General features: G+C 58.2%; 1 protein-coding gene across 1 annotated transcript; it reads left to right on the top strand.

The window, feature by feature from the left end:
* Nucleotides 1-408: 408 nt before the first annotated feature.
* Nucleotides 409-22,813, top strand: NDST1 (N-deacetylase and N-sulfotransferase 1). The gene is made up of 15 exons (XM_055719467.1): nucleotides 409-571; nucleotides 12,453-13,361; nucleotides 13,969-14,451; nucleotides 14,666-14,753; nucleotides 14,982-15,136; nucleotides 16,283-16,468; nucleotides 16,853-16,981; nucleotides 17,158-17,340; nucleotides 17,676-17,772; nucleotides 17,926-18,049; nucleotides 18,538-18,712; nucleotides 18,928-19,098; nucleotides 19,975-20,084; nucleotides 20,937-21,039; nucleotides 21,153-22,813. Exons 2-15 carry the CDS (start codon nucleotides 12,852-12,854, stop codon nucleotides 21,270-21,272), a joined length of 2,634 nt encoding a protein of 877 aa, XP_055575442.1. The 5' UTR covers nucleotides 409-571; nucleotides 12,453-12,851; the 3' UTR covers nucleotides 21,273-22,813.
* Nucleotides 22,814-23,228: the final 415 nt, after the last annotated feature.

Here is a 23,228-nt window from a genome sequence, read left to right as displayed (position 1 = left end):
AAAGGGCTCCGCGGGAGGCATCAGCCTGACACCCCAGTTACACCCAACAGGCTACCTGGGCCTCTCCCTTCGGGACACCCCGCCGCGCTCGCCCCGGGGAACAGCCGCGGGAGCAGGGACCCGGTGGGAGCGCCGCCGGGCGCATCCGCGCTCGCGCCCCAGGCCCGGGGGCATCAGAGCCCTCCCGTCGGGAGATTACCGGCACCGGGCTGCGCTCTGGTCGCGGGGCCGAGGGGCTGTGTTAGGCGGGGGCTGTGGGGAAGGGCAGCCCCGGGCGGGGCCGGGCCCGCCGGCCGCGGGGATGCCGCCGCCATCCCGCCCTCCCCAGCCCCGCTCCACCAGCCCCCGCCGCCGCCCGGGCGGGGAGCCCAGCGCGGGCCCCGGGGCGGCGCTGCCGGGCCGGGGCCTGGCGGGGGGCGGCAGGGGGCGGCGCCTGGCCGGGGCGGCGGGCGGGACGCGCCGAGCGGGGCCGGGCCCGGCGGAGCCGAGCTGAGCCGAGCCGAGCGGAGCGGAGCGGGCGGCGGTGGCGGCCTGGCGGAGCGGCGCGGCGCGGGCCCGGCCGGGCGGGCAGGTACGGGCCGAGCGGGGCGGGAGGCGGCGGCGCAGACAAAGGGCGGCGGCAGCGCGGGCCGGGACCCGCCGGGCCTCGCACCGCCGCCGGGCCGGGCTGGGAGCTGGGCCGGGGGAACCGGGCCCCGCCGCCCTTGTCGCCACCCCAGCCCCCCCCGGGCGCGGCGGCTCTCTCCCCGTGCCGCCCCTCCCGTCCCCTCGGCAGGTCGCTGCGGCGCTCCCGGTGCCCCTCGGGAGGAGCCGGCCGGCGCCGGGGCTCCGGCGGGGCCTGCCCGGGGCGACAGAGCCAGGGGTCCGGCGCAGGAGCCCACCTCGGCCCGGGCAGCCCCGCGAGCCCTCGGCTCGGGCACCCCCGCCCCGCCGCGTGCCCCCGCCGCCCCCCTCGGCTGTGCGGCTCGGGGGGCTCGGGAGGGCGGCACGGGGGTGCCCTCCCCGCCGCTGCCCGGGCATCCCAGCGCGGCGCGGGGCAGCGGGCGGGGCCGCCGGGGGGGCGAGGCCGGGCTGCGGCGGGCGCCCGGGACGCGGGTTCGAGGCCTGCGGCGGCCCCGGGCTGGGCCAGGGGGCGCGGGGGACCGGTTACAGACAGCGAAGGGCTGGGGGAAGCCGGAGGGCCGGTTCCGTGGCGCCCGCCTGCTGGCTGGAGTCCCCGTGAGGCACCTTGTCGCCCCTCTGGAACAGGTCCTGGCGCGCACCCCGCCACGCTGAGCTCCCGGGCCTCTCCTGCCTGGCTGTATTGATGGTTTCCCCCCAGGTCTTTGGGGTTTTGCCTCCAGCGCTGCACAGCAGCCTGTCCCCTGCCGACAGTGGCAGCCGGTGATGCCCGGCGGTGCGGCTGCCAGCTCGGCCACCTTTCGGCATCGCTTGCAAGGCTTTGCTTCCCATCGAGGCTGGCGCTTGCTCCCAGCACCGCGATCGCATCCCAGCGCCGGGGCTCTCCCTTCCCGCGGTCCCAGCCGGCTGCTGCCGCAGCACGCCATGGGGCTGCTCTTCTTCCCGCTACCGGTGCTCGCAGGGTTGGGAAGCCGGTGCCTTGCAATGCCCCTTTGTCACCGACATCCTTGAAACAGCAGCTCGTCCTGCAGCAAAGCAGCATCTTTGTTACTCTGATCTCGAGAGTGTTTTTTACCGGGGCTGGGCTGGCGCAGATGAGGAGACAGGCAGCCCCGTGCTTGCTCCTTTCGGCTGTGCATGGGGACCACGGCCGAGGAAGTTGTCCTTTTCCAAATAAAACAACCAGGATGAATTCAATAGGAAATAAGTTCCTTGCTTCTGAGTGAACTTGCCGTGGGTGGAGAAGAAGGAAATTAAACAATAGAAAAAACGTGGAGGGCTTTATGTGCAGGAAAAAACTCTTCAACTTTGCTGGCCTCTGGCGGGATGGCCGAGCATCTTCCCTTCACCTATATTGGTGTTCCTTTTTGGCAAGGACGGTGAAGGCAAAGCTTGTGTTTCACAACACCCCTCTGTGTCTGGAGCATCCGTGCATGGGTATGGGGAAGCCAGGACCTCCCACATTACTGTCCTGCTGGTCCCCAAGCTACCTGCCATGGTCATCTCACCCAGCCCTGGTGTGTGCCATGCCGTGCCGCCAGCTGCAGCCCCCACATTCCTCCCTTCCAACCTGGAGCCGACAGCACGGGGCATGGGCGCTGACGGGAAAGCTCACACACATGAAGCTTTTCCCGCTTCCTGTGCCTTTGGGAAGGTGGCGGGTCTGGTCTGGTTGTGTTTGGGTGGGGATGGAAAACCCATCCCAGCCAGGCAGACTTTATTACAGGCTGGTTTGGGTTTTTTCCCACTTTTCTTTCTATACGGTGCTGTCAGTTCTCTAGAACAGGACTATTTAATGCACTGTTGGTGGTAATTTAAACAGAAGAAAAAAGACAGCTCACAAGTCAAAAACTGGGCTGGAATGAAGCGGGAATGATTAATGTTTTTTTCAGTAGCGTGTTACTGTGAAGTATGGTGTGGCCGAGCATGTCACTGCTGCAGTGTCACCAGCACTGCCTGCCCCTCTCCACCTGCAGGCTTTTATAACTAGGTTTGATTCTGGGAGCATCTCCAGGTGCCTGGCCCGGGGACAGAGGGCTGTGGTCCCACCAAATGCCCCATTTCAGGGGCTTCTGGCTGGGCGCTGAAAATGGAGCTGCTCTCTTGGCTGTTTGTACTCCGGGACAGGGTTATGGAGGGCTTTGCTTAAATTTTTTTTTTTTTTTTTTTTTTGTGGAATTCTACCTTCTAGATGTACCTTATTGAGTTGTTGGGTTTTGGGTGTTGAGGTAGAGCCTGCTAGAATGAGGTTGGGGCTCAAGACAGAGAGAGAAGTAAAATATTAAGCTTCTATACCTTGCGGTTGTTTTGTGGCCGTGGAGGACTAGGATTCCCAGCCTATCTCACCGATGTTTCCAGCCCTGCTCTTGAAGGCACTTAGGACCTCAGGACTGCCCTTGGCTTCCTTGCCTATTTTTGGCCAAAGCGCATTTATACAGTGTGCCATTGGCATCTGTGTGCTGGTGGCTTTGAAGCCTGAGACGGGGGAAGGAGGACCCGGGTGGAAGGTAAGCGTGATGCTTTCTTGGAGACCACCTCACAAACCTTGGGGGCTGTGACAACTCAGTCCCCAAGTGCCCATGGGAGATGGTGCCCACTGCACCTGCCCTCTGTTCCTGTCCCCAGGTGTGGAGTAGCAGGGCAGCACTCGTGCCAGGATCCCTGGAAGGGCTCGGTGAGTCACACGGTGCGGACACGGGGAGAAGGCGGCCTGTAGCTTATGATTCATGTTGTTGCAAAAGCCACCGACTGTAATGGCAGAGCTTGCAGAAGACGAATCAATATTAAGCCGTAAATCCCCCACGTGACTGCCGGCTGGGTGGTGAGGTGGCTGGGGTTGGGAGCACCTTGGTTGCTGCGTCTTCCCCAAAAGCAGTGGGACCCTGCTGCAGCTCTGTCTGGGGAAGAGGACAAGATCCTCGGTGCTACCTTCAGGTGGCATGAGCCTTTCTGGAGGGGTTTAGGAAGGTCCAGAGATACTGAAATGTGGGGTATCCTGGGAGGAGCTGCCTGGGTATTTATGTGAGGGGATGCCTGGAGTTCAGCCCTCCTGCTGGCCTGATCCAAAGCCAAGGAGATGCAGGTTGTCTTGGGATACTGAGACTCTCTCCCAGGGGCTCTTCCCTATTGTGCCCCTTCTGCCAGGGAGCCCAAAATATCTTGGAAATCTCATTGCTGACGTAAAGCAGGGAAGAAGTGTTTTCTGTCTGTCTGGGCTTGGGCATGTTGAGGGTTGGATGTACGGCGAGGGGTATCCCTCTCAGCTCCCACTGCTGCATGGGGAGATGTGTGACTTGCCTGATGGCTCTGCGTATGGTCTGGAAGGATGACAGCCCCTAGGCTGTCCCAGCTCCTCAGGGTGGCCTGCTGCTACCTTGGCTCTGCCTCCCGTGCCTTGGCCTCAGCAAAAAAAAAATGCTTTCCAGCTACTTGACAGCATCTCGCCGACGATCCCCCCTCTGTCCCGAGCACAGTCTGCTTCTTCACAGCCTTATACAGCCCTGCAGCCCCAGGGCTTGGAGCCTGAAGTGGTGTTATCAGCTTAAAAAAAAAGGGATGCATTAAAAAGTGTTAATGGCACAATCCTGAAATACGGCTGCAAAATTCTATCGATGCCTGAAGTCTAAACATATGGCTCAGGCCATTTTACATCTCCTCGAGCAGCCTTGATTCATCCCTTGGCTGTGCTGGTGCACTGCTGGCCTCATGGATTTATGTCCGAGAGTGGGATTGGGGCCAGGAGGGAAGGAGGCTGTGTGTGGTACCCAGGATGGGGATGCTTTGCCTGATGGCTGGGTGGGGATGTGGGAGCCTACCTGAGTGGGGAATGTACCCAGTTAGAGAGGCCAAGAGTGGTGCAGTCCCCTGGCCCAACTGACCGGTGGGAGCGGCACATGTTACCGGTGGTTTATTAACTCTCACTGGCTGAAAGCATGAGCTGGGGGCAGGGGAGTGGGGCAGGCAGTGTGGTGCTGGAATGGAGGTGCTGGTGGGGCATCAGAGGTTGGTTCCTTGAGCGTTTGCTTTGCTTGGAGCCCTGCAGAGGAGGAGGAGAGGACAGGGCTGATGTAGCCTGGGAGCAGGTAAACTAAAGCAACAGGCTTCCTGTGGACATGCTGCTTGGTTCGTGCAAGCTCAGATGTGGATCTGGAAATAGGGGAGGCAAGAGGCAGCTTGGGTGCCAGCAGCCCTGATGCTGTGCTTGCAGGGGGCAAGTATGGGCTTTACCAGCAGTGTCTTAGAGGGTGAAAACAAAACAGATCTTGCGAGTGTCTCCTGTGCTCTGCGCCTGTTCCTGCTCTCTGCATTTCCCCTGGACTGGCCGGCATTGCAGCCTCTGGTGCTTTTTTTAAGGGTGTCAAAGTTTGCGTGCAGAAGAAATGTCTTTTATTAGCCTAACTAATGCCTTTAGGAAAAAACAGATGTGCTCTTGGGCTCGAGGAATGCCTGCGCGTCCAAGATGTGTCGTTTTTTCCAGCAGTGTCCATTGGCCTAATAAAAGATCTGACCTCCGCCTGGCCTGGCCATGACCTTGGAGCGTGCCGGCCCCGGGAGCATCCCACCCATGCGTCAGCGTGTGCTGCCTGGCCCTTCCCGAAAGGACCTGCCAGCCCAGGAGCTGTTGTTGGAGCACAACTACGCTCATGGCAGGCACTTACCTGACTTATAATTCAATACTGGCTGCAAGCACCCAGCCCCGTGGGTGCACTGGGCTCCCAGGAGGGTCTGTCCTGGGAGACTGCAGGGAAGCAGAGGTCGACTGTGGCTCAGCAAAGCTTTGGGACATCAGGCAGGATGGATGTGGTCTGGCAGGAGCATCCTCAGGAGCCCCTGGGAGGAGGGGGCAGCTTGTGCAGTGCTCCGTCCTTGCAGGGATTTCTCCTGAATGCAGGCACCAGGGGGTTGGTTGCCCTCCGTGAGCTGGTTCATGCTGTGGTTTTATGGATGCTGCTTTGCAAAAGTGCCATTTTGGGGCCGAGTTGGCACTTGGCAGGGCAGCCTCCGCTCCCCAGTACAGCTGGCAGTTCTTCTGTGGTGGGGTGAATCTGCTCTCCTACTGACTTCAAATTCCCTGTAATGGGAAGCTGTCAAGAAAATGAAGCAGCTGGCCTGTCCCGTGGGGCTCGCAGTGCTGCCGTGGCTGGCAGGGGAAATCGCTGTTGCCCCGCAGCTCTCCAGTCCAGCATCACCCTCACACTCATGGCAGGATCAGCATCTCTGCTGGGGAAATCTGGCCAAAGTGTCAGAGCCATGGCGTTGAGGGATTTTCAGTCAGTGTGGTTTTTTGGGTAGGAGTTCTCATGCAACCTGCTGGCGAGAGTGCTGGCTGTTGCTCCAGTGAATTATAAAAACTCACGGGGAGATTATTTTCCCCTTGCCCTTTTCCATTTTAAAATGCTTGGGATTCAGGCCCTGCTTATCCCAAAAGGCTCTCAGGCGTTTGGAGAGCCACAGGGACCTACACGGCACATTTCAAAGCAGGAAAACCCAATTCATTGAGTGGATTTTTCCCCTCCTGCGAACCCACTTAAAATTCGTGGAGAGTTTTGTCAGTAAGAACCTGTTTCAATTAACAGACAAAAGAAACTCTCCTCGTTAAGCGCCTCTTTCAATTAAGGTTTGGGAGAATTCCCCCAGCTCCGCTTCCTCTGGAGCGAGGCTGTTCCTGAGGTTTCAAGGGCAAAAAATATCCATGAGGAGTCACCTGTGAAGGGCTCCAGCTTGTTTTTTTGAGAGGCAGTGGCATGACCCGAACCGTAACCTGGCCCTGGGGTGTCAGGTTTGGTTGGGATGGTGTTGGGGAGCGTTGGTGCCAGGGGGTCAGCTGCCCAGCCCAGCATCCCTTGGGCACAGGAAAGCTAATGACTGCTGCTAATTGCTGGCCTAGTTTACTGAGGAGGCTGATTTCATGCAGGTGTTTGAGACAGACGTGTGGGAGCGCGGAGAGGTGCTTTTCCAGATCAGGGTGCTGAAGACAAGGGAGGGTGGCAGCCACCAGTGCCCAAGGATCAGAAATGGGGTGGCCTCCACAGGGGGTTCCCCTGTACAGCCTCACTGGCAGGGGGCTGCAGCACCTCAGGGCTGGGGGTTAGCAGGGGCAGTACCTGGGGAGTGGGCTTGTGATGTGGGGTTTGCTAGAGCTGGTCTTAAAAGCCCTGCCAGTTGGGCTTGCCAGCTGCTCTGCCATAGAAGAAGTTTTAATCACGGGCTTCCAGAAACATCACCCAGTTCTTTGGGAGTTTGGGTGGTTTTTTTTTTTCCATCGGTTTAAGGTTTTTCTCCCCTAAAAATTCAGCAAATGTTTGCAGCGATTTGCTGCACACCGAACCTTCCTTTCCATCCCTTTGCAGGGAAAGGACCATTTTCATGATTGGTTTTTTGAAGAAAACTTGAGAAAAACATTACTTTTATCTTTTCCAGTAAAACTGAAGTGCTAGCACGGCCTTCTGGGTGAAAAACATCTTTTCCAGAGCTAGGTGCTTTGGCCAAAAATAACTTTTTTTAAGTGAACATCTTTGATGGCTTTCACTGGGCTCATCGCTCGCCTTGGTTTCTTTCGCACAGGAGGCAGGTGGTGGGCAGCCGGAGCCGGAGGTTTATTTCCAGAAGGGAGCGAGGTGTTGAGGGGAAACTTGGTTCAGCAGCAGCAGTCCAGGTGGATGCTCTGATTGCTCAGTTCTGGCCAGGCTTTATAAGTGAGATCTTTAGAAAAGTGCTGAGAAAAAGAGGATTTTCCTGCCGAATTCCTTCTGGGGTGCAAATGCTCTAGACCTTGAATAATTTTGGGATAAATTTTCCTGATACTCCCCCGTGTTTCCTCCTGTCCAGCCTATGCACAGAAGGGAGAAGCCAAGCTGGGTGGGTTTGGGGTGGGAGTAGTGCCAGTGGCTGCCTGTCCCTGCCTATCCCAAGGGCAGCTGCCCGGGCTGCTGTTGTCCTCCTTTAATTTTGCACCTTTAGGGCACCGGGGAAATGCCAGTGTCCTTAGGAAAGCGGTGCTGTGTCTGTCCCCCTGACAGCAGCAGGGTGTTCTCCCTGGCATATTGTAACTACTGTCTGCAAAGTGCTTAAGCAGCCCGTATAATCTACGGCTAAGACGCTCCTTATCTGGCACTATAAAACCGCGCGGGCGGCCTCAGTGAGAACGCGTGGCCAGGACGAGCTCACTTCTGCTTGTTTCTGTCCTTCTGCTCGTTTTCCCCTCTCTGTCTGCTCCACATCCCTCTCCCCTGCCCGGACACCCTGGGTTTGCAGCCTGGCAGGAGGCAGCTGGGTGTCCATGCAGCTCATCCCTCTGTCTGTGTCTCTGGGCCCATCCTAAAGGCTTGCCCTGGCTACCAGTAAGTGGGGTTGCCAGTAGAATTCCACAGTTTTGCAGCGGTTGGAGCTTTTGTGCTGGGTTCCTCTCCCTGGGCAGCTGGGATGAAGATCCCCTCTGGTGCAGGGTTTCAGTCCCTCCTTGAGCATCTCTGTGGGATGCACAGGGGGCTGTGACCTTCTGCCTCCTGTGCTTTGATACCAGTGTGCATCATCACATCACCATGCACTGAAGCAAAGGAGTTCATCGCCTCCTGATTGTGCCTTCTCTGGCCGGCGGATCCAACCCTGGCTGGGGTGGGAGGTGATGGGGACAGGGGCAGGCAGTGGTCCTTTGTGCCTTGTGATGGCTCTTCTCCCGTGCAGTACTCCTAGCTCTTTGCAGATATTTCCAGTTGCAGTTGGGACCGCTGCCGTTCAGTGTTGATAAAGGCAGCGGTGCAGAGACAGGTGTTTAAAGGCAGGTTTTTCATGCCAGTTATTTTTTCATTTTCAAAGCAAGCTCCCCTGTCTTAAGCTCACAGTTGTCTCGAATAATATGGTGGCATTAATCTCTTCTCTAAGGATGTGCTTAGCTCAGTGGTTTTAGACCTGCAGCCCTCTAAATATTACCTGCAGAGTGAAGGGGATTCCCTCTAGAGGGAACTTAAACCTATTAATAATAATTCAGCTGCCTTTTGTGCGTCTTTTACAGGTAGTTGTGATTCCTGGGGCTGCAGGGCACCAGTTAATGATTGCTGAGGATGCACGAGGTATGGGAGACAGCAGGCATGGTGGGCTGAGTGCTGTCACCCCACTGCAGACCTGGGTCCTGGCCTGGCTGAACTTAGACCTTCCAGTAGCCTTTTGCCATCAAATGTGCAAGTGGGAGACAGAGCAGATGCGTCAGTGGGGCTGAGCCAGCCGTATCCCCTGTGGCGGTCAGATACGGGAAGGGAAGCATTGGAGCGAGCAGAAGTGATTGCAAATCGCTGAGCTGGGCGATGCAGTTTAGCATCCTGCCTCTAAATCCTCCTCCATCCAGGCTTAACCCCCAGGGCTGGCTTACGTGGTGGAGAAGTAGAGATGGTGTGGCTGGGACAAGGTGATTACCCAGCGGTGCTGGCGTGGGGGGCTCTTCTGTGGCGATGAGGGGGTGAGGAGAGGGGTGCCCACCCAAAGGGTGCCAGTGGAAGAGGAGCCAGATAACCCATCTGGCTGTGGTGTTTAAGACATGGCCCAGTCTCTATGGGCTGAATCTTGGGGGCCTGTGAGCTCCTGGAGTCAGGGTTTGGGGTCCTTGTGCATGCAGGGTCTTGGGGTCCCTTCTTCATGGAGGTGGATGCTTGCTCCCTCCCTCACAGCCCTTTCCAAAGTGATGTGTGGGAGATACATGAGCAATTTCTTGCCGTGTCACATCTGCGGTTTTGAGCTTACCTCCCATCCCTGGGCCATGGGGTTGGGACACTTGATTTATCTGACAGCCAGGACTTGTGAACTGCCTGATCTTCACTGCTTGCACCTGTGGCCAGACCTATTGCAACCCCCAATAAATCAAATCCTGCTGTGGTTGTCTGCTGGGACTGCCAGCCCTTCCCTCTCCTCCGGATCTGCTTGCACTTCCTTGCTTATATTTAATCCTCCCATTGCATCCCTGCAAAATTCCACCGGAGGTTAAAGGAAGAGCGCTGAAAGCCACTGACAGAGATGGTTTCATCCTCTCTTATCCCCTCCTGTGCCCCTCTGGCTTTCTGGGATGCAGTGGTTCCCTGGGGAGTGTTTGTGGCCAATAACTCTGGCCAGGGGAAACTGCAGCCCCCAAACTGCACTGGGGGGTGGATTTAGAAAAGCTTTTCAACCATTTTCCCCTTCTTCCTGCAGCTGTCTTAGATTTGAAGTGCTGATATAGTAAAGGGCTTCCCCAGCCATCCGTTATGTTCCCTGCCTGCCCTGGGGTCAGATCCGGCCCTGCAGGGTGCTCCGGGCTCCCAGCTGTGCCAGGGAAGCCGCTTGGATGCTGATTGTGTTTGTCAGGGCAGCCAGATTAAGAGTGTTGTGTCTAAGCCTCCTCACGGAGCCTCCTCTCTAGTGGAGCCTGGGCCAGGGCTTTGCTCAGAAACCTACCAAAGAGCGTTTTCTGGGGCTTTTTCTTCTGTGGTCCTTGATGTGCGGCTGTGGCTGAGCAGCCGTCTGTGTGATGGGAGCCTGCCGGTGCTGTATGGTGTTTCTGGGAGCCTGAGGTCCACATGTGATACTGGTGCTGACATTTCCAGCTGTTGCCTTTTAAATAACCACTGTGGTTTTAAAAGCCACCTGAGCAGCTCTAAAAATCACATTAAAAAGAAGTTTGACCCTGGCTCTCACCCTGCCAGCTCTTGTGTGTTATTTTTTTTTCTATTTTACCATCCTGTTTCCCTTTTTTTTTTTTTTTTAGAAAAGCTGTTGTTGTTGAGAACTCTTTTGTGCTCTTGGACCTAAACCTTCTCTGGCGTGGAGCTGTCGGCTCTCCCACTACTGCGGGGCTGTGCAGGGGTTTGCTGGGCAGTGTGCAGCCAGCACCCACTTGCACAGGGAAAGCCCTGAGTAGGAGCATCCCCACCCCACAGCATCACCCTGAATCCCTCAGCATCCTTGCCATGGAGGGTTTGCTCTGGCAGCGAGCCAGCAGGGCAGGATTCCTGCCTGCTTTCTGCCTCGGTGGCAGGTTTGTGGGGCGGTGGCAGGTTTGTGGGGCGGGATGCTGCCTGCCCCAGTCCCTGCTCCCACCTGGCTGCTCTGGGGGTCTGGTGCTGCCCCCGCCCAGGCAGGCGTTGCCTTTGTGTTTTGATGCAGCAGCCTCCCTCCTTGGGGAGAGTCAGCCAGCATCTGCCCAGAAATGCTGTCTCCGAAGCCTGATCATTAAGTACTGTAATTAAAAGCTCTCAGAAGAGGATGGACTAACAAAGCCCCCTTGGCAATGGCAAGTGATGTAGGTGTGGGGCCCTGTTGCTGTCTGCTCGGTCTCTTGGAGGGTGGTGCAGTGATGGACACAGGGTCCCGGCCCATCAGCCTCTGGCTCCAGCACTTGGCATCAAACCCACTGGTTGTCACTTGCCTGCCCATCAGCATGGGAATGCGGCTGCCAGCACCCACCACTCCTGAAAGATGAAAAAAAAACGGAAGGGGAGCAGGATGGCATGGCTAAGATGCTTGATAACGTGGTCCCGGCTCTCTGCATCACTAAGGATGGTACCCAGTCAGGAGAGCCTCCCTCTGCACAGGCACATCCCTAAATTCAGCGTCCACGTGTGCTGCTTGTTTCAGACCTGGAGAAGCACCCTGCCCTGAAAGCCCAGCTGGGGTGTTATCCTGGGGATGATGAAGGTCCAAGCCCACTGGAGGGGGGGAAGGAGTGAGCGGAGACAGGGCACACCTAAGGGGGCTGAGGAGCAAAGGCGCATCCTCTTTTGGTCCTGCCTGGAGATCATCCATGTGCATAAAGATAAATCGCAAATCAATAAAACCAGGTGCTCCACTGTGCCTGGCACAGCTGGCAGCGGGGGTTGCCAGCGAGCGGCAGAGATGGTGATGGAGACTGGCTGCCGGTGGTGTGCATGGCGGCCTGGGTGAAGCAGTGCCATGCTGGCAGGGTTGGGAAGCGGGGCCTGGAGTGGGGCTTACTACAGGGAAGGGCAAGGATGACAGGATTACACTGCCAAGCCCTAGCCTGTAATCCACCGTACGTTCAGCCAGCCACGTTTAATCCCGTTACGTGCCCCGGCTGATGTCTGTAGGGCAGGTACTCGGCCACGGTGCCAGCGGAGGAGCAGGGACTCCTGCCCTTGTCTCCGGGGCTGGTGGTGAGTTTGAGGACAGTGCTGTGAGCTGCTGTGCCAACGCTTTTTTCTTTTTTTCCTTAAACACACTGGCTACATCAGTGACCTGCCCTGGGTGGCTTCACCTCCTGGCAAGCAGTGCCCATCTTTTTATTTTTTTTCTTTCTTTTCTTTTAAATGAACCTTTCACAGGGAAGGGTAGAATATTCCCAAGGTCCCTTCAGCTCCACGTGGGCACTCCCACATGCCCGTCTCGGTGACCTTGGCTGGTGGCTCCCAGCTTGGCCTCATGCCGCCTGGCTGGCTGGCAGCCCATGTCCCTCGCTGGCAGCCAGGCTGGGTGATGCAGGGCTCACAGCCCCCACACCCCTGTTCTCCCCACTGCAGCCTGGCTCCCGCTGGGCAAACAGGAGGAGCAGGGCTGCTTCTCCGGCTGCTCGGTGTGACTGGGACTCGTGGGGGACTGGGAGCTCCCCTCCGGAGCACCCTGGTGATGCTGCCATGCCCCAGGCACAGGCCACAGCTGGGGTCCCACAGCACGTGCTGCACTCCCGCCCCATCCCTGGCATTGTCAGGAGCTCACAGCGCTCTTGCAGCAAGCCCTGGCATGCCAGCGAGCTCGCCGAGGGATCTGCCAGGACCGCCGTGTTGGCGTGGATGAAAGCGGTGGTGTTGGTACCAACGCTGTCCCTCCCCGCTCATCCCTCCTCTCTCTCGCAGGGTGCCGTGTGGAGCGGGGGGACCAGGGCGCCCCAGGGAGCTGCCATGCCCATGCACCCACCGCAAGCTGTGCCGAGGCCGCCCGCCGCCCCCTCCCCGCACTGAGGCCGTGGGGCTGCTGCTGCTCCCACCGGCACCACCACAGGGATTTCGGCTCGGCAAGGGGACTCTCGGTGCGTCTGCCATGGTGACATGAAGCGGACGGCGAGGGACGCCAGACTGCTGGAGGGGAGAGAGTCTGCACAGGCGGCCTGCTAGTATTTTTAATTTATTAGTAGTATTCGATTTTATTTTAGCTATTTTTTTTGCTTGGGTAGTTGCTTCTTCCCCTCCCCGGGGCTCGCAAGAGGACGGGGCGGGCAGGGGAGAGGGGCCCCAGCTCGCCCTGCGGATGCAAGGATGACTGTGCTGGCCAGGGCCCGGCGGGGTATCTGGCAGCTCTCTCCGCAGGTGGTGTTGCTCGTGCTCTTTGCCTTATGCCTGCTCAGTGTTTTTGTCTCTGCGTATTATTTATATGGGTGGAAAAGGGGCTTGGAGCCCTCTGGGGACGTGGCAGGGCCGGACTGCGACGAGCCCAAGGTTGCCCCTTCCCGCTTGCTGCCACTGAAGACCCTCAAGGTGGCTGACTCCTCCCGCACAGACCCCTTGGTGCTGGTCTTCGTGGAGAGCCTCTACTCCCAGCTGGGCCAGGAGATCGTGGCCATTTTGGAGTCGAGCCGCTTCAAATACAGGACGGAGATTGCCCCGGGGAAGGGGGACATGCCCACGCTGACCGACAAGGACCGGGGACGCTTTGCACTCATCATCTATGAGAACATCCTCAAGTATGTCAACCTGGACGCCTGGAATCGGGAGCTGCTGGACAAGTACTGTGTGGAGTACGGTGTGGGCATCATCGGCTTCTTCAAGGTAATGGGGTGTCCAGAGTGAACTGAGGCCGCGTGGCCCGGCCAGGCCAGAGCAGGGGGTTCTGGGGTCTTGCTGCCTTGGAGGGACTTTGCCTTCCCCTTGCTTTCTGCAAGCAGCCTGAGTTGGTGTGGAGCTGGCCCACAGCCTGGCATGGGGCATGGGCTTCTAGCAGAGGCACTGTCTTAGCCCTCTCCCTGTGGAAGGGCTGTGTGGCCCCTGGGTGTTCTGGGACTAAACCCACACCTCTGGGGTCAGGCCAGTTGCTTTTAGCATCCTGTTTCCCAGCAGCGACCCTTGCTGGCGTTCGCCAAAAGCATGAGCAGGTATTTTGCTCTGTACTCCCCTGCCCTTGTCTTGCCCAGGGCTTGTGGCCCCAGGGCGCTTTGCGTGTTGGATACGAGCAGGATTGAGCATGAGAGGGGGACGAGGGCACCCCATGCTCGGGAGAGGGAGGAGGGAAATCCGGCAGCCGGGTCAGTGCGGGTGGTGAGCCACATTGCCCCTTGCCGTGGCTGTTGGTGCCCCTGGTGAGCCCCTGCCCGTTCAGCCAGTCTGGGCACTCGTCCCCAGTGTCCCGTCTCCTCTAGCCCTCTTCTCCCCCATGCAGGCCAATGAGAACAGCCTGCTGAGTGCCCAGTTGAAGGGCTTCCCCCTCTTCCTCCACTCCAACCTGGCGCTGAAGGACTGCAGCATCAACCCCAAGTCACCCTTGCTGTACATCACACGCCCCAGCGAGGTGGAGAAAGGCGTGCTCCCCGGGGAGGACTGGACTGTCTTCCAGTCCAACCACTCCACTTACGAGCCTGTCCTCTTGGCCAAAACCAAGTCGGCCGAATCCATCCCGCACATGAGTGTAGACGCAGCGCTGCACACCACCGTGATGCAGGACCTGGGCCTCCACGATGGCATCCAGAGGGTGCTCTTCGGCAACAACCTCAACTTCTGGCTGCACAAGCTGGTCTTCGTGGACTCTGTCTCCTTCCTGACAGGCAAGAGGCTCTCCCTGCCCCTCGACCGCTACATCCTGGTGGACATTGATGACATCTTTGTGGGCAAGGAGGGCACGCGCATGAAGGTGGAAGATGTCAAGGTGCGGCTGTGACGTCCTGGCTGGGTGGGCAGGGGACGTGTGGGGCTGGGCACTTGTGCCTGCTCTGGGATGCTCCAGGGATGAGCTTTGCTGCCCCCAGAGTATCCCCTGGTCCCCTGCAAAGCTCTTGGGAGCACGGGTCCTCGCCCTGGCATGGCAGCCATCCCTGCGGCCAGATGCTGAGGACATCTTGCTTGCTCTCTCACTCTCTCAGGCGCTGTTTGACACACAGAATGAGCTGCGCACCCACATCCCGAACTTCACCTTCAACTTGGGATACTCAGGGAAATTCTTCCACACGGGTGAGGAGAACGAGGGCATCGCTTTGTGTGTTTGTGGCATATGGCTGGTGTTGGGACACAAACCAGTGCTCAGAGGGGCCAACATCGGGGCTGCGGGAGGGTCCTCAGGCATCCCACCCTGCTGCTCCCCATCACTCGATCACTGAGAGGGGCTCCCCCTCCCTCTGCCCCGACTGCTTGCGTGTGGCTCTGCATGCCCAGTGGCGACGGCGAGCGTTGTGCCCCCAGGTACCGATGCCGAGGACGAAGGCGATGACCTGCTGCTCTCCTACGTGAGGGAGTTCTGGTGGTTCCCCCACATGTGGAGCCACATGCAGCCTCACCTCTTCCACAACCAGTCGGTTCTTGCTGAGCAGATGACCTTAAACAAGAAATTCGCTGTCGTGAGTAAGATGCCGCCGGTGGGGGTGCTCATGGTGGGGGGAGGATGGGAGAAGGGTGGTGAAGAGTCTTGCCAGGGGACCCGGGTGATGGTCTCTGCTTGCTGGACCAAAGGGACGTGGTGACTTTAAGTCATGTCGCCCGTGTTGCAGCCAGACGGGTAAATTCATTTATACTCTAGTACCTGGAGCAGAAGGATTTACCTGCACCAGCCAACTCGCTGCTGTGGCGGGGAGCTGCCCTGCTGCCTGTTCGAGGGGAGACGTCATGTGTGCATTGCAGCTGTGCTCCCCTGGCCCGGCACCGTGGAGGGAGCGGCAGCCCAGTCCAGGGGGGTGCGGGTTGGGTGCTCAGCCAGGTGCCGTTTCATGCTGTGCTGGGCAGTGGCGCAGGATCCTGGAGCTGGGGCCATGTGCTGGGAGGCTTTGGCTGATGGAAACTCCCTCTGCAGGCTGAGCTGTTGGGGACGTGTTTTGTTATAAGGGCAGGCTCTGGCCTTCAGTTTGGTAAGGGGTTGTCCACCCTCTTGGACTGTCCTTCACGTGTCTTGATAAAGCCAGCGTTGAGAATGGGTCATACTGGGATTGACTGGTTTGCTCACAGCTGTCTTGAATCCAAATGAGTAAAGCCAGGCCCAGTAATAATAATTGGATCCTGTGGCCTAAGAGAGGGATCTTCAGGCTAACTTGAATGCCTTGTTTGGTAATTAGAGTTGCTTGATTAGAGAGAGATCAGACCATTCCTACTTGGGAAGGGCGGTTGTCCAGCTCAGAATTTCCAGGAAGTTTTGTATCTACTGATACAAACCACTTCACCGTTCTGTATGGATATATCTTCTCGTTCTCCACAGAAGAGCTTTGCTGCTGCTGTTTTGTTGGTGACAGCAGAACTGGCAGGGATGAGGATGGTCCTTGTGAAGCAGAGGAGGGATTGCCCACCGGGCATGTCTGCTCCGGGGCTCCTTTTCATGGAGACAGCCCTGGTTTTAGGAGATGATGTGTGGGCACAGCCCTGCCCTGGTTGCTCTCCAGAGGCACAAATAAACAATTTGTAGTTTGGAACGGGCAGTCCCATGGGGAGAGCTTGCTTTGGGATGTTGTGGTTCTGGGGTCTCCACCATCACCCACTCCCTGCTCTCTTCTCTGCAGGAGCACGGCATCCCCACTGACATGGGGTATGCCGTGGCCCCCCACCACTCGGGCGTGTACCCTGTCCATGTGCAGTTGTACGAAGCTTGGAAGCAGGTTTGGTCAATCAAAGTGACGAGCACGGAGGAGTACCCCCACCTGAAACCTGCTCGCTATCGCCGTGGCTTCATCCACAATGGCATCATGGTATGTGGCCAGGCTTTATCTCTGGTTCTTCTCTCCTCTTGCCTCCCCCCACCAAACCCCAGAACCTCAGTGGGTGATTTCTGGGCAGCTCAGATTATTTGATTTAAGGGAGCTGTGCCCTCTGCTCGTCCTGCATAGAGGAAGCTTGTGTGAGGACAATTTTTGGCTTCTCCATCTGTCCACCTCCAGCCCTTGTGGATAGCAGTGTTCAAGTCGGAGGTGGTGAGGGGCAGTGGAGCGGTCCTGACCTCAGAGGGGTTGAGGACCCCCTTTTCGTTTGGGAGGAGAAGGGGATCCAGACCTAGATGCCTGGAAGAGGCTGTGTGGCTGTTTCATTGTCCTGGCTCCTGTGCCTGCTCCATCTGTATCTTTCTTCTATCCCAGGTACTCCCCCGGCAAACCTGTGGCCTCTTCACGCACACCATTTTCTACAACGAATACCCCGGTGGCTCCAGTGAGCTGGACAAAATCATCAATGGGGGTGAACTGTTCCTGACCGTGCTCCTTAACCCTGTGAGTCCTGCTGTCCAGCTGCCCGGGGACAGGTGGACAGGCATCGCTTGCAGAGCTGTCCCCCAGCGCTGCTGTGGGAGTTGTCCCTGATGTCCTCAGCCAGGGTGGGAGCCGTTTGCATGGGACAGCTGCCAGGTGAGGCTCTGCTAATCCCTGCTCTGTCCTCTCTGCTTCAGATCAGCATCTTCATGACCCATCTGTCCAATTATGGCAACGACCGCCTGGGCTTGTACACCTTCAAGCACCTGGTCCGCTTCCTCAACTCTTGGACCAACTTGAAGCTGCAGACGTTACCACCCGTGCAGCTGGCACAGAAATACTTCCAGATCTTCTCCGAGGAGAAGGACCCTCTGTGGCAGGTACCCTCCGTGCCTAGAATGGGCAGAGCAGCCCTGTTTCTTGTGCTGGGAGAGGGACGTGGGGTATAGCTGGCCCTCCTCTGAGCTACTCGGGTCCCTTCCAACCTGGATTTCCCTCTGATCACCTGCGTAAGCAGCAGTTTTTCACCTCTCTGTGGTTCTGCGGGCAGTGCCAGGAAAGTTTGCCCCGTAGATGTGGAGATAAGCCTGGTCTTCGCCCTGCCCGCTGAGCAGTGTGGCCTCCCTGTGTGTCTGCTCAGGTTGGAGGGGGCTGAGCAGTGGTGCACGGTCCCATTGGGGCTGCCCTGTCTCTAATACTCCCTCCTGCGTTTCAGGATCCCTGTGAAGACAAACGTCACAAAGACATTTGGTCCAAAGAAAAGACCTGTGACCGATTCCCAAAGCTTCTCATAATTGGGCCTCAAAAAACAGGTGCTTCCCTTCACCCTCGGTGCTGTGAGCATGCTGGGGGACTTGCCAAGTCCCCTCCACACCCCAGAGAGCCTCTCTCAGCCCTCCTGCCCTGACGCAGAGCTTGGAGGGAGGTTTGGCCCAAGTCAGCTCTCGCTTTCTGTCTGTCTGAAGGAACAACTGCCCTTTATCTCTTCTTGGGGATGCACCCGGACCTGAGCAGCAACTACCCCAGCTCGGAGACCTTCGAGGAGATACAGTTCTTCAACGGACACAACTATCACAAGGGCATTGACTGGTAGGTCTTCGTGTTGCAGGGGCTGAGCTGGGAGCACCAGTTTCTTCAGGAACAGGAGCAGCGGTGCTGTGGGGTTTCCCGTTGGCCTTGTAACTGCCGGGCTCTTGGTGGAGGGCACCTGGGTGCTGCAAGGTTGGATGAATCCCACACAGGCTTTGCCCTGTGCCTTCAGGCCATCGTACCACCATGGCTTATCCCCGAGATGTTGTCCATAAGGCAAAGGCCGCTTGCCAGGACTCAGAAGTGCCCTTGGCAGAAAAGCCAGACTTGTGTGCATCTGCTGCCCCCTGGTTTCAGGGTCTGCCTGGGGAATCTAGTGAGGTCTGGCCCTCCAGAATGGCTTGAGGGGGTTGTGAAGCCCCAGGCAGCATGTCAGACCTGGAGGGACTCTGCAGGTTTAGTGCTTGGTACAGTGTCTGAGATGTCACCTGCAAGGGTGGGTGCCAGGGACATCTGGTAGCGCCTGCCTGACAGTGTGCCTCCCCCAGGTACATGGAGTTCTTCCCCATCCCCTCCAACACCACCTCTGACTTCTACTTCGAGAAAAGTGCCAACTACTTTGACTCTGAAGTGGCTCCCCGGCGAGCTGCGGCCCTGCTCTCCAAGGCCAAAGTCATCACCATCCTCATCAATCCTGCAGATCGAGCCTACTCCTGGTATCAGGTGAGCCGCCCATCTCTGCCTGTCCCCCAGCTTGGATCCTTGGGGCAAAGGGTTTCCCTCCATCAGCTTGGTTTGGGAGGTGGGATGGCTGTGGACACCACGCTTTTTGGCTGAACAAGATGCGTGAGGATGTGGCATGGTGGCCTGGGAGCCTTGTGGGCAGCCCAGGATTTGGCTTGCCCCAGGAACAAACCTGCCTTGCTCCTGCCTGACAGCACCAGCGAGCTCACGATGACCCAGTTGCCCTGAAATACACCTTCCATGAGGTGATCACGGCGGGACCCGAGGCTGCTCCAAGGCTCCGGACCCTGCAGAATCGCTGCCTGGTGCCAGGCTGGTACGCCACCCACATCGAGCGCTGGCTGAACAGCTACCATGCCAACCAGGTAGGGATGGGAGCGCCCCACTCCTACAGCGGCAGCACCCCTGGGGAGCCCCCTCACCCAGGGATGCAGGGGGAAGAGAGCTTGGGTCCAAAGTCAGCTGTGAGGGTGCTCGCGTGGGAGCTGCTGCTCTTATACCCTAAAAACCACAGGGGAAGGGTGACAGTACTCCGAGAAGGGGCAGAGGGGATATACTGTGCAAGAAGGAAGCCCTGGCTGAATGAGGTTGGTAATGGGCGATGCATGAAGATGTCCTTGTGCCAGTCCTTTGGCAAAACAGGGTTGAAAGGGAGCCGTGGAGTGGAGGGCGGTGGGTGGCTCTACAGGGGCACCCACCACTCGCCTGCCACTCCTGGCCACAGACCCCCGCAGGGCTGCTCTGTCTGGTGCTGCTGCGGCATTGAAGCAGAACAAAAGTGGCAGGCAAAGCTGCCCGTGGTTTGAACTGTCTGCAGGGGAAATGGCAGCTGGATGCCAGCCCTGCTGTGACCGGCACAGTGCAGCACTGCTGGCAGTATACGGGCTCGGTCCCTGAATGATTTTTCCACCGTCATTTAACCTTATGAACCCTATTAGTTGTCTTCTGCTGGGGGAATTGCTATAATGCAGTCCTGGCTGGCTGTGGGTTGGGCAGCCCTGAGTTGAAGCTTTGATGTTATCCTGGATGGATCCTGGCTCTGGCTTTTATTTGCATTTCATTTTCCAACACACAGTGTAAGTGAACGCTGGGGCACGTTAGCATTCAAAAGTGGGCCCTGTGCGGGCTGGTGGCACATTTCGTTCCATGATGGCAAAAAGTGTGGCGAGGGCATCATTGTGCCCCAGGAGAGCGGGGCTGGGAGCCAGTGGCACCTCACTGCCCTGCTTTGCTCCTTGCAGATCCTGGTCCTGGACGGCAAGCTGCTCCGAACGGAACCCGCCAAAGTGATGGAGACGGTCCAGAAATTCCTCGGTGTGACCAACTTCATTGATTATCACAAGACCCTGGCGTGAGTCCTTTCCCAAACTTCTTCCTCCAACCTGGCATTGCTCCTGGGGCGGTGGGTTGCCTGGGGCAGCCCCCAGCACTGGGGCTCACCGCAGAGCTGCTGCTGGTTTTGATGAGACCAGGGTTTCACCTGAGGCTGGAACAGCAGCTCCCCGTTGCTGTGACCTACACTGGGGTAGCTGCAGTCAGAAATACCATTCAGCAAGCACCCCACTTTGCTGTGCTTGTCCAGACACCACAGTGGGGACAGTGGTGTCATTCTGGGCAGCCCAGGAGCAACTCTGTTGCAGTTCAGGGCTGCATTTGTGCCACACGTGACAGTGTTGAGCCCTGACACCTTGGCTCCTCGTGCACGCAATGCAGAGAGCAGTTCTTGCTGCTGGCTGTGTGGCACCTCTGCAGGTGTCACCTTGCTCAGAACCTTCCAAACATTAGAGTCCACCAGGGGAAGCAAGAGTCTCCAGAGCTCCTAGAAAAATATTAATTTACCTCTGTGCAGGCTTGCTTGTATACGTAGCTGCTCTGAGTCTGCACCCAGGTGCTGTGAGGCTCTTGAGGGCATCCAGGGCCAAAGGTGCCACAGAAAATAATGAACCCACACAGACGCCTGTGCTCCCTCAGCAGGGCAGTGTGGTGACGAGTGAACCTTGGCGGGCTGCTTATTGTGCGGCTTCACGGGGAGCCTGTTATGCCAGGGGGTCGATAATGAGATGTTAGCTGGGCTGCGGATTAAAAAGAGGTGGAGAAGCGGCCCTGAGCAGGGCTGAGCAGCAGCAGGGCTTGTTGGGCAGTGTGGTTGCCTGTGGAAGGCGTGCAGGGGCAAGAGGAGCGAGGCAGAGCTCTCACTTCACAGGTTTGATCCAAAGAAAGGATTCTGGTGTCAGCTTCTGGATGGAGGGAAAACAAAATGCTTGGGAAAGAGCAAAGGGAGGAAGTACCCTGAGATGGATTCAGATGTGAGTATGCGGAAAGCCTCCTGGGATGGTCCCGAGGCGGGGCAAGGGGCCATGCCGGGGCGGTGGGCTCAGAGCTGGTCCCCCTGACCCTTCTCTCTGTTCTCCCATTGCAGTCACGCACCTTCCTGCGGGACTATTACAGGGACCATAACATCGAGCTCTCCAAGCTTCTGTACAAAATGGGGCAGACGCTGCCCACCTGGCTGCGGGAGGAGCTGCAGAGCACCAGGTAGCTGCTGCCCACCGCCCGCCCAGCAATCCCTGAGCGGGGCCAGCCCCTGCAGCCGGCGGGACCTTCCTCAGCAATACCTGGCCGCCGTCTTGGAGGGGACCCCCGGGAGCAGACCCCCGGGAGCGGATGGCTGCGCCAAGAGGCTGCCTAAGCAGCAGCCTGATGCTGCTGTCCCTGCCCTGTCACCTCTCCGCCTACCCCGCACCCATTTCTCTTCCATTTTATTTTTCCTTTTTAATCCCTGGGCCTGTTGGCGAGGTCCCTTCCCGCCTTGCTCTGACATGGGGAAGTGGCACAAATTCCCCCTTTCTTTGCCCAAAATGGGCTCCAACTCCTCTGGGCCCACGGGCAGCAGCAGAGCCGTCCCTCACCTCCTGATCCAAGGGTGGAGGAGCATCTCTGCGCACACTGGAGGTGACTTTGCTGAGCTGGAGCAGAGGAATGGATCTGGTGGAGACCCAAGGCACAGAGGGACCCAGGCCCACTCCTGCCATCAGCTCCATGACAGAAAACAGGAGAGTTTGCTGGATTCCCCTGATGCTTACTTGGAAAAGCTGCAAACAAGGTGGATTTTTCTTTCAGAGACTCAGGCACAATTTCTTTTGTCATCTCCATTAGTTTTCAAGCTCCTCAACCTCTTGCTCCACTGGCCAAGCAGGAGAAGGGGCTGGTGTGCTGCCCCCAGTGCACTCCTGTCCCCCCAAGCCCACCCTGCAACCTTGTACACGCGTGGTGTTTCCTGTGGTAAAGCTGAGCGGTGCCCGGCGTCCCCTGGCATGGAGCTGAGCCAACCCTCGGGGACAGGGCAGACGTTGGGATAATGGCAATCAGAAGGATGCTGAGAACTTCAAACCTCTTGAATATTAAAAGTGAAAGTATTTTAATAATGTTGGGGTGCAGGGGAGGGTGGGGGTGGTGTCATTTGGTTCCCATTTTGCAGGGTGTTGTTTTTCTTCGGTACCAGAATTTGTACCTAGACCCCGAGGGTTTTACGTGGTCGATTCGGTTGTTACATGTGACGTGGACGAAGGTCAGTGGGGAAACGTGGGACGGTTTCCCAGCCATAGATGCGTCTATACCGGTGGTGCCGTGCAGAGCTGCAGCCCTGGCTCTGCCGCTCCCGCGCTCCGTCCTGTCCCCTGGGTTTTGCTGCCAGGGCTGGCAGATGAGACTGGGCCATCACGGGTTTACTGGGATAAAGGCCCAAATTTCCCCTTGGCTGGAGCTGCTCCGCAGGGCGTGGGATGGCAGTGGTTGCCACAGGAGGTGGACACGGTACCCTGGATGCCTCCTTCGCCACCGGTGCGGGGCCCAGACGGCGTGGGGGGATGCAGTGTTATGCCCTGGGTGACAGAGGGTCCCCGCTGGCAGCGGGTGTTCCCACCCGGTTATTTTTGCAGCAGCCCCTGTAGCTGTGCGTGGGGCCGTGGGGGGCTGCACATGCCCTTTGCCCCTCGGAGGGGTTACACTGGGAGGGGCTCCCGGGCGCTGGTGTAAAGTCCTGTTGAACCAACTGCTAATAAACGGGGGGCTCTGGTTTTACTTGCTGGTTGTTGCCTGTTTCTCTCCTCCCTGGCATGATCCAGTCCTCCCCCCGGGGGCCCCATCTGCCTTTGGGGGCTTTTGGGCCCATCTTTGGGGGGCTTTGGGGAGGACGGGGGGGTGGGTGGGAGCAGCCCTCCGTGCACGAGGTGGCAGCAGCTGTCTAGTCCTGGATCTGGCCACGCTGCACAGCTGCCCGCAGCCTCCTGTTCCCGGGACAGCATCCAGCGCCGGCTGCGTTAGCGATGGCGCAGGGATTTGGGGGGGAAGAGGGGGATCCTGCTCGCTTTCCCCCCCTCGCCCGATTAGCCAGTCCCTGCTTGCCAGAGCCTGCCCGCCTGTCTGCTGCCTCCCCGCCGCCTTCCGCAGCCTGGCCCCTGCGAAGCGCTGGAGGAAACGAAGACAGAGCCTAATT

The sequence above is a fragment of the Falco cherrug genome, chromosome 8, assembly GCF_023634085.1.
Source record: "Falco cherrug isolate bFalChe1 chromosome 8, bFalChe1.pri, whole genome shotgun sequence".
Lineage (NCBI taxonomy): Eukaryota > Metazoa > Chordata > Aves > Falconiformes > Falconidae > Falco > Falco cherrug.
The sequence above is the reverse complement of the archived record's forward strand: the minus strand, read 5'-3'. Positions and strand labels throughout refer to the sequence as shown.

Coding starts and splice junctions, on each gene's coding strand:
- NDST1 (XM_055719467.1), top strand. CDS start 12,852: ATGACTGTGCTGGCCAGGGCCCGGCGGGGTATCTGGCAGCTCTCTCCG. Junction 17,341..17,675: donor AGAAGGACCCTCTGTGGCAG/GTACCCTCCGTG, acceptor CCTGCGTTTCAG/GATCCCTGTGAAGACAAACG. Junction 21,040..21,152: donor ACCCTGAGATGGATTCAGAT/GTGAGTATGCGG, acceptor CTCCCATTGCAG/TCACGCACCTTCCTGCGGGA.